Source organism: Gadus chalcogrammus, chromosome 16 (assembly GCF_026213295.1).
Source record: "Gadus chalcogrammus isolate NIFS_2021 chromosome 16, NIFS_Gcha_1.0, whole genome shotgun sequence".
Taxonomy (NCBI): domain Eukaryota; kingdom Metazoa; phylum Chordata; class Actinopteri; order Gadiformes; family Gadidae; genus Gadus; species Gadus chalcogrammus.
Window position 1 is genome coordinate 21,160,796 of NC_079427.1, and position 10,078 is coordinate 21,170,873.

The window sequence follows — 10,078 nt, forward strand, 5'->3', positions numbered from 1 at the left end:
TTCTCCATGTTCAATACCTAGAGGCCCCCGGGGCTATCACTGGAGGGGCCTGGGCCCTCACTGCAGGGGCACCGCTACTGGCTTTGCCATTGTTGATTTATCCTGGACTATTTTATAGATTTTTTGCAGCGAGGGAATGGCGTCTTCACTTTGACGACGATCCCCCACAATTCCCTGAGTCCCCCCCCCCCCCCCAAATTGAGGAGCCCCCACCCCTCCAACAACGCCCAGGGCCTAGGGCCAGCAGGGTTCCCCATGGTGCAGCGCTACACCACGGGGCGGAGTGGGGCTGCTGTTCTCCTGTCTACAACGAAGCCATTCAGGTCATTCATTGGCCTTCTTTCTATTTGAGGAAGTCTTCAACAGCGTTGGGCTCAGAAGGTGGACCACGAGTGTGCCGGCGGCAAAGGAATGAGCCAAAGAGGATCTTGGACACACATGACATAACATGATGCGTCGGCCAGCCCCGTACCAGATAGGCAAACAATTAGATTCCTGCACACGGCATTTATAACAGAATCTTTCTTTTTTTTTAATTAGCAATCAAACAGAAAGGGATCATTCATGGAAAATGGACCACAAGAGAAAATGATTATGTTTCAAGACACTTGCAAGGGTGTTTTACAACAAGCAAGAGATACATTAGTTGGCATGGCAGGTGCTGCCCCTCCAATATACACGTAGAAAGATGTGTGGTTTCAATATACATGTGGTTTACAGTGCATGGCTAAGTTCATTTACATCTCCTTAATGTCTTTATGTGTCTTGTGTGAGCGTTTGCGGATGTTTTCATAGTTTCATTATTAGTTGTTTTTTTCGTTGTACCGTTCCATCCAAGGATATATTGGCTTAAAGCAGGGACAGCTCCTATGGACAGTGAGTTTGCATTAAGAGACCGTTTCCCTTTACATGGCGTGACTGCGAACTCACATCCTTCACAGTTTGCCTTCAGTGTTAACCACCCTCCCTATCCCATCGACCCCATAAATATACATACATTTCCTTATATTCATACGTATCTCATGTTTTAAAAAAATAAGTTATTGCGCATCCAAAAAAGTGCAATGTTACATTTGAAAAATATCTCTTTCGCACCCCTCCCAGAAACCTCCATTCTGAGGGGCGGGTGTGTGGGGGGTGTTGGGGAGGGAGTGTGTGTGTGTGTGAGGGGGGGATGTTGGGAGGGAAGAGGGGCGTCCCCCGCTACGCGATCACCATGGGAACATCGTCGGAGAAGCCGTTGATCATCGGGGTGTCTTCGTCATCGTCTCCTTCATCAGGAAGAACAAACAGAGAGGCATTTAGCAGTATGCCAAGTCATGCAGTCATTGGTCCACTTCAACATGGGGGATGGACCATGTGGAGGAGGACACTGAAAACGAAAAAAGAGCCAACTGCATTGTATGAACTCCTTCCTACTGGGCTGAGCAGGGCTCCAACACCACAATAAGATGGGCTTGGTAGATCTTAGGAGATGCTGAGGCCGCTCCCTGAACAGCAGAGACTAAGGATCTGATTGGGGACTGGTCAAGGAAGCAGGGGAGCTCCAACATCACATATTACATATTACCTGTATCACCTCAGACCGAGGAGGGAAAGGTTTTCACGGACAGTCCTGCTACCCTTCTACACTGCTGCATTGCAGAGGTTCTTGAGAGGAAGCTCTGCACTGCAGGGAAAACTTAGACGATTGTGTTCAGTCTGACTCCCGCGATTGGCTCCTGTGATTGCTAGTAGCCCTCAGACAACAAGCTCCTGCTCCTCCACGCCACTCACGTCTTATTGAAAGCGACCGTGTAGTTGGCCGCATCGTGCCAGTCTTTTGTGTGAATAATATATATCTATATAGATATATATCCTAATAAATAAACCCTTACCTAGATCGTCCCCGGAGGAGAAGATGGCCGAGCCCAGGCGGGAGTTGTAGTGGGAGTTGGCGAAGTTGGTGAAGTTGTTCTGCAGCCGTCGGTGGCGCATGTAGAGTGCCAGCAGTCCGCCGCAAGCCCCCAGCAGCAGCAGGAACAGGACGGGCACCACCACCACCGCCACGTCCTCCGACGGGCCCTCAACCCTCTCCGCCAGGGCCCCTGGAACACACGCGGTTAAAGCTCTGCGCGCACAACCACGTCTTCTGTGGTGTTGCATGATGAATAATATCAGGCTTAAAAGTATCACAGGAACGTTACAATGGTTTCACTAGTTCATGGATATCTAATCACCTAATCCACATGGCGGTCCCAATATGCTAGTACTCTTGATTCATCTAAGGTAATAACCCTTTCAAACATACACTGCAGGCCGGACATTCTCCGGATTATACCCGGAGGGGCTGCATTTCTTGTCATGACAAAAATGTCCTGAGACAAAGTGACTGAAATGGTTTAAAATCATTCCATGTCGTACAATGACTTGATGAAATCATCTTCTGAAATGCCCATCTAGCCCCTCGCTAATTAGTTCATCTTCTATAAAATATATCAGTCAAAATACGATACATCTGTGAGGTCTCCTCCCAGACGTTACATGCAACCGTTAACCAGTCCATCAAAGATTCATGGGTACAGAACTTTTGTCCATTGCTTTCATGCAAAACATGTTGCTGATATATTTACTGTCAAATGAAATGCAGTCAATTCAGTGAATTCCTGGACACTCTGCAAAGTTCAGCGATGGACTGGTTAACACCCAGCAACAAGGGGCAGCTGCGGCGGTACCTTTGCCCAGCTGGTCATAAAGGAGCAGGGCGGGCTCCCCACACAGCTGTCCGCCCAGCAGGCAGCGCGCCTGCACAGAAAAGCTGTAGTTGTGCCCGGCCAGCAGGCGGTTGATACGGAAGAAAGTCTCTGTGGTGTTGCCCAGGAACATGGTCTGGTTGCTCACGCTGTCGTACATGTGCACCTCGTAGCCCTGTGGGGGGAGGGAGAAAGATAAAGAGAGAAAGATAGACGAAGAGAGAGAATGAGAGAGAGCGAGAGAGATCAACATATTCAATCAAAGTAGATGATTGCGTCTATAGTATAACAGAGTGATGCAAAACTCGGCATAGAACAACCAGGCATAAATTATGTGCTATTACAGTGGTTCTCAACCTTTTTTGAGCAAACGTCCCCCTGACCTTACCCTGATCCTCTGTGACCCCCTCCCCCCGTTAAAAAAAAATAAATAAACTAACAACCCCACTCGTGTTATATTGCTTAAAGTTGTCAATGCATCGTTTTTCATTGATTTTGCGTTGGTCACTAATAGCAATGAATGCCCTCTGATTCGGTTTTGGTGCAAAAAATATTAATGAATATTCATGACATGCAAATGTCTCAACTCTGATTGGCTAACAGCACTGTCCATCATTGTAATAAACCCAATTAAACTTCCAGAGAGACAGAGAGAGACAGAGAGAGAGAGAGACAGAGAGAGAGACAGAGAGAGAGGGAGAGACAGAGACAGAGAGAGAGAGACCTTGGGCACCGCGACCACTCCCGCGACTCCCTCCGTGCCCCGGGAACGAATGGCCCGGGAACCACGGGCACCGTGGCCCGGGCAACGCGGACACCGCGAAAACAGATCGCGGGCAGAGGTCTAATTAGGCCAATATATTTTGTATTTGAAATGCAACGGTCTATTCATGGAAACTACACTCAGAGCAGCTGGAACTGAACAACAGCAAGAGGAAGGAGGAATACGGGCGATGAAACAAAATCTGATATTTTTTTCTTGCTATCGGCCAAGAAACCATGTGCTATTAGGTGCACCTTCCAGCCCAAGCTTATTACAACATTGTGAGTCCATGCATTCTTAGCACATGTGTAAGGTGATTATCAATGGAACCGCCCATGCTAGAAATACATACACTGACAATTTGTTGGTAATTGGCTTGTCCTAGCCTTGATTTCCAGTCTCACTTGTGACACTTTCGTTCTGCAATAAAGCCGCCCTGGAGGAAGCCTCAAAGGAGCTGTGTGGGTGATAGAACCAATAATCACTGATAAGGCGCCCCCCGCTCCTTCGACTCCCTCCCCCCCTCCTCCCCACACGGCGCTCCAGTGGGCATCCCCGCGCCCTGGAGGCGAGCGCCAGAGTGTCTTCATTTGAACCGTATTGTCATCTGATGACACGTACCTCAATATGAAGAGGCAGAGAAGAAAGCCCTCAGGGTCACAACATAGAAAAAGAAAGATTGGGAAGGAGAAAGGGTGCGCAGGGATGAAAGAAAGCTTTTCAAAGTGGTTGAAAGACAGTCGTTTTTATGTCAGTGTATCAAGAGGAGGCTTGTAAATATTCAGGTTAGCTAAATCTACTACTAGTAAAACAACAGGTTACTGTTGTCTTGCAACTGTGTACTGATCAGAATGGAGCCTACAATATAACGGATCATAACAAGAAAAATAAAGGAACTTGTTTGTGGTTATTTTGTTTTACTTCAATCTCAATGCAAGTCTTTGTTTTATGTCAATAGACCCAGTAAAAACTGAGTTATAAAGTTGATACTTTATAACTCTGTAATAATCCAAAAGTTAATAAGTTAATCATTAAAAAAAAGAAAAGATTATTACCGTATCTGAATCGAGACTGAATCGTTCTACACAGTATTGCGATGCATCAAAGAATCGATTATTTTTCCCACCCCTATTGGTTACTGTACTCCAACAGTTCTAACAGAGTCTATTGTTTTGTCTCTTTCAAAGATACTGAAGCACCATGAAACAAGGGGTTACCACATAAATGCTTATCTGATGTGGAAAGAATTGGCATCCCGCTTATGCCTAGGTAAAACTATTGATAGCGACTGCATACTCTTCCTTGCAGAAAGAAACCTGCCACCGAGGGGGACAAAATGTACAGTTAGGAAATCCTAGAAAGGGACATTTTCTGGGTATCCTTGATCTCATAGCACGGTATGATGTTACACTGGGAGAGCATCTTAGAAAGGCGGCCTCTAAAAAAAACACTGGATATCTGTCCTGGTGCACTCAAAAGGAATTTTTTGATTCAATATCAGTGTGTGTTTTAGGTCAAATTTGTGCCCAGATCAAAGAGGGGGGGGGGGGGGGGGGGCTGCTATGTGTCTGCATGCGTGTCCTCACCCGGCTCTCGTTGAAACCCTTCTCCTTGACGGCCAGACTCTTCCACAGCAGGAACACGTGGTCCTTCTCGCTGATGATCTTCAGGGCGTCAGGCGCTGGCAGAGCCACTGAAGAACCGGAGAAAAAAAGAGAAAGAGAAAAAAAAGAAGAGTGCAATCTAGGTTTACTGAAACTAGACACGTCGAAATGTGGTCTGTTGTTACATTATGTGTGGCTGCATTAGCCGGCTAACTCCAGGAAGCCTTACACGCAAACATGAGTTAAGTCCGTGGACCACGAAGCAGACTTGTGAATGATTGAATGATGTTGGCTAATTAGAATAATTATTTACTCATAACTAATGCTCATAGCCATTATTCACTCAATATAAAAATGTAATTGGTCCTGCACATCTGAGGAGTTAGCGTCATTTATGATCATGGTTCATGAGAATCTCTTCTTTTTTTTTTCGAAAAACTTAGAGGGACAGAAAAATGGGCAGAAGCTGAGGCCACAGGCACCTGGGGCGGAAGCTGAGGCCGTGAGAGCTGAAGCCACAGGCACCTGGGGCGGAAGCTGAGGCCGTGAGAGCTGAGGCCACAGGCACCTGGGGCGAAAGCTGAGGCCACAGGCAACCTGTGGTGAGCGTCCCCAAAGGTAGCAGTTTCAAACCATGAATGCCGCCTGCTATTTCGTAACTCTGCTTATCTCTCTACCGCTCTGCGATATTTATCTTACATCGATATTCTGCTTGAAGATATCGAGATACGACTTTTGGTCCGTATCGCCCAGCCCCAGCCTTAGGCTGCGAGCGTGAGACTACAGGAAGCTGTGGTGAGAGCTGAGGCAGGTACCTGTGGTGAGCGTGAGGCTGGCCTCCTTGCTCATGTTGCGCAGGCGGACGGTCACGCTGTAGCGGCCGCCCGGCTCCAGGCCCTTCAGCAAGTACTCCACCGTGTTGTTGCTGCTGCTCAGCTTGTAGTCCAGCTCCGCCTTGCGGACCACGTCGCGCACGTGGACCACGTAGGTCTGACAGACACACACACACACACACACACACACACACACACACACACACACACACACACACACACACACACACACACACACACACACACACACACACACACACACACACACACACACACACACACACGTTCTATAAGCGACCAAAATGACAATGCATATGAAAGTGAAATATCCCCCATTTGAGGAGCCTTGCCATGGTTGAGAGAGCTTCTCAAACTCTTAGAAAGGGCACTTAGATCGATATGACATGACGACACTTGTTGTGATATAAGTAGGGAAGCCTGACAATATCAACAATAAACCTGACAATGACAATATCTCTAAACGACCAACAAATAAACTGAATGAAAAGGCTTAAAGATTATCGACGTATTTGCAACTATGATCAGCGGATCATCCACGCACAACAACCGGCTGAAGCCCCGTGTGCGTGCGTACCAGGGGGGAGGCGGGGGAGTCGTAGGGGGGCTGCCACTTCAGGGTGGTCCTGGTCTGCCCCACCTGCACCCGGTGGAGGTTCCTGGGGGGCAGTCTCTCGCTGGGGATCATCCTGACCACGGCGAAGGCTGACGGCGGACCCAGGTACGGGGAGACGGCCCGGACCTGGGCAGGACGTAACAAACGTTGTGGTCTAGGACGTAACACACATTATGGTCTAGGACGTAACACACATTATGGTCTAGGACGTAACACACATTATGGTCTAGGACGTAACACACATTATGGTCTAGGACGTAACACACATTATGGTCTAGGACGTAACACACATTATGGTCTAGGACGCAACACACATTATGGACGTAACAAAAGCTTATGCGTGTCCGACACAAGAGCACACACAATCTTATTTTGTGCCGTATTATATGATAGCTTACTGCGACAAGTACATTTACCTTTTCAATTATATAATTAACTATAAAAGAAAAAGCAAATAATAATGAGTTAGTCATTAGCTCTACATTATAGCCTGTGGTACAACATCCACAGGCCTTCGTGCTGCCAGACTCCTCCTGTCCATTTGACCCACTGACCAGGAAGAGGTACTGCTCGTCGGGCTCCACCTGGACCGTGGTCTGGCCGGCCGCCCCACTGCCGCTGGCGCTGCGGGGGCTACGGTACAGGTCCAGGAACGAGGTGGCGTAGAATATACCGTACACCTGCAACACACACACACCCACACAAATGAGTGAAGAGTCCCAGCTGTATTGATCAACGATATTAGCGCCACTAAGCTGGCGGTGAGGTGGGTGCGGGGGGCCGCGTGCTGCACCTGGGCCGGCAGGCCGGCGGTGGTCCAGCTGCAGTCCACGCTGGTCTGGTTCAGGGCCCGGGCTTTGAGCAGGGGGGCCTCGGGCTGGGTGCCGGTGGTCTGCTGGCGGGAGAGTGCGGTGGGGCTGTCCCCCACGACCGTGTGCGCCCACACCGCCACCTCGTACACTGTCCCCGCCGTCAGGTTGGCCGCTGCACGGGAGGAGTCATGCAAGAGTCGGATGACCATCACACACCTCTGACACTCTGGGGGGGGGGGGGGGCTGACTCCTAGCTCACAGACTGAGACCAGACTGGGCCTCTGCCAGGGGGCTTCAATGAGCCTGAGTAAAACACCGTGTGTAGAACATCGTCAGGAGCTCATCGTGGACTGAGCCCAGACCGCCATCAACAGTCATGGTGATCTATGGAACCACGGAAAGTGGAATGGAAACACTTTCTTTACGCCTTCCTGCAGCCTCAAGCCTTTCTTTACCTTCTGAATAGGGCATAGGTTTGAAGTAAGCCTATCTGCGGACACAGTGCTACAGTAGACCCCAGTACACTCCCACTGAGCAGAGCCGCTCCAAGCGAGGCTGCAGTCTCAGGACCGCACCCAGCGGTTTCTGATTGTCTTTATTCTTTCCTTCACCACTTTACGGTTAGGGTTAGGGTTAGGGTTAGGGTTAGCCGGGGAGGAGAGCCATTTTTGCTAGGACGGCGTTGCAAATAACACTGAGTTAAGGGTCCAAATTATACTGAGGTTAAGGTCCTAATTACACTTCGGTAAACGAGCCCTGGCTGGAACCCAGCTGGATCTGCCCTGAAACCAAGGCATCCATATGTGTGAACGCACGTTGGAGCTTAGATATCTGAAACCAAGGCATCCCTACCACGGAGGATCCCCTTCTGGACCGTGTAGTTCCTGCTCTCCTTGACGTGGGAGTCGAAGAGCCAGGACAGCACCACCATGTAGTGCTTCACCTAGTTAGAAAGATATTGGATGATTAACATACTCCCGCTCTAGTGCTGGGAACCACAGAGCCCAGTCCGAGTCCCAATGGGGCTGGTGGTGAGTCCCAGCACAGGGATATGTCTCTGGGCTGCCCACCCTGGGCCAAGACTGATCCACACAGAGGTAGTCCCGTCAGCATGGGAGGTTAGGGTTAGCTCTAGGCCTGATGAGATGGTGAACGCACCGTCCCGTAGTAGGCTCCATAGAGTCTGTTTGCTCATTGGAGCCATGTGACAGGGCAGCTGGCCAATCATACCTCATCACTATGAAGCGGTTTCGAATGAACAGAAGCAGCCCACCCGCGTCCCTCCCCAACACCCCAAGTGTGACCCTTCAGGCCTCTGACCTCGTTCTGGGAGTTGAAGCTGAATGACAGGCTGATGGAGTCGTTGGTGATGGTGTCAGCGATGACGGAGGGTGGAGGCAGCGCTAAAGGGAGGAGGGTGTGGGAGAGGAAGAGAGAGAGGGAGGAAGAGTTTCTCAACGTTAGGTCTGCATCCTTTCTTCAGAGGTTGTTTTAAATGTGCATCTCTTATGTCATGCCGCTGTCATGCACTGCTGAGACGTCCTAATTTCACATGTTCAGAATAGATAGATCCTATGTTAAGGGTGCAGTAAGAAGGATTTAAGAGCTGTAATTTGTATCTCATTTGGTAGAAGTGGATGAGGTGTGCTGGGACAATATCCGTCTGAGAAGACAGAGCTTCCTGTTCACAGCCTGGTCAGCGATGCTGGCTCACTTCTGACCAATCAGGGCATCTCATCCCTCATCTTACCTGTCAATCACAGATGCTTGAATACAACCAACCCTCAATGGAGCAGTAATGTAGGGAGCAGAGAGGGAGGGATGATGCTCTCTTGGGCTCTACCTCTTAACATCTCATTACACTCAGCTTTACACTCAGGGTTTTGGTTCTAACCTTTCTTTGGTGTGATGGATTTGACCTCACTCCAGTTGCCCACACCTCGACTGGTCACGGCTGCCACCTGGGAGCGATCACAGCGTTGGAAACAAAGACGCCAGCCGTTACAACCAAAATCGTCAACCAAGACGTTTATATATAGTCTCAATGCAGCGATAACCTCAACGTATTCTGACTACATTAAGTTGAATCACAGACACCGTACTCAGATATGATATTACTGTTAAAAGAGCCAGTGAACAACCTGGTTCAGCTGGAGTGCAACAAGTTGAGACTTAAGGGCCAAACCTCAGTAGGTTTGGCCTGAGAGTTCTATTAATCACAAGATGGCGGGGGGAGGGTTATTATTGATCTAAAGTTATTAAGCCCATGGTGACAGGACATATTTGAGATAAAGAGTTGGAAAAATGCAATCAGTATGTTTCATGTATTCCTTTAACAAATATTTATAAATATTTCCATCAATGCTTGATGAGGAAGTAACCCAATTACAACTACACGACCACTCTGCTGATAGTATCACAGATGAGGCAGCTCTCCCCTGCTGACGGGTGCACCTGTAGGCACTGTGGAAACATCCTCCTGACCAACAGAAATGCTGCACTGAGACGCCAAAGGTGAGATGTACAGTCCCAACTAGCGCTAGTCCCACCTAACACTAAAACCATGACGTCTGCAGGGTTAGCCTGCAAAAAGTGGAAGGATCCTGAGTGAACAACAGTTCGGTCAGGTGATGTTCTTTAGTGCAGAACGCCATCTGCGTTCACAGCAGAGTGAACCCGGCACGTAGTGTTCACGGGAGA

General features: G+C 48.9%; 1 protein-coding gene across 1 annotated transcript in view; it reads right to left on the minus strand.

The window, feature by feature from the left end:
* Positions 1-230: 230 nt before the first annotated feature.
* sorl1 (sortilin-related receptor, L(DLR class) A repeats containing) overlaps positions 231-10,078 on the minus strand; it is a 67,594-nt gene continuing 57,746 nt past the window's right edge. Inside the window, exons 38-48 of the mRNA XM_056610519.1 lie at positions 9,273-9,339; positions 8,699-8,781; positions 8,231-8,321; positions 7,360-7,550; positions 7,121-7,246; positions 6,528-6,692; positions 5,915-6,089; positions 5,082-5,188; positions 2,715-2,907; positions 1,878-2,087; positions 231-1,271 (exon numbers count right to left, since the gene is read on the minus strand). Of these exons, the coding sequence (XP_056466494.1) occupies positions 1,204-1,271; positions 1,878-2,087; positions 2,715-2,907; positions 5,082-5,188; positions 5,915-6,089; positions 6,528-6,692; positions 7,121-7,246; positions 7,360-7,550; positions 8,231-8,321; positions 8,699-8,781; positions 9,273-9,339 (1,476 nt within the window). The 3' untranslated portion in view covers positions 231-1,203. The remainder of the gene's footprint in view (positions 1,272-1,877; positions 2,088-2,714; positions 2,908-5,081; positions 5,189-5,914; positions 6,090-6,527; positions 6,693-7,120; positions 7,247-7,359; positions 7,551-8,230; positions 8,322-8,698; positions 8,782-9,272; positions 9,340-10,078) is intronic.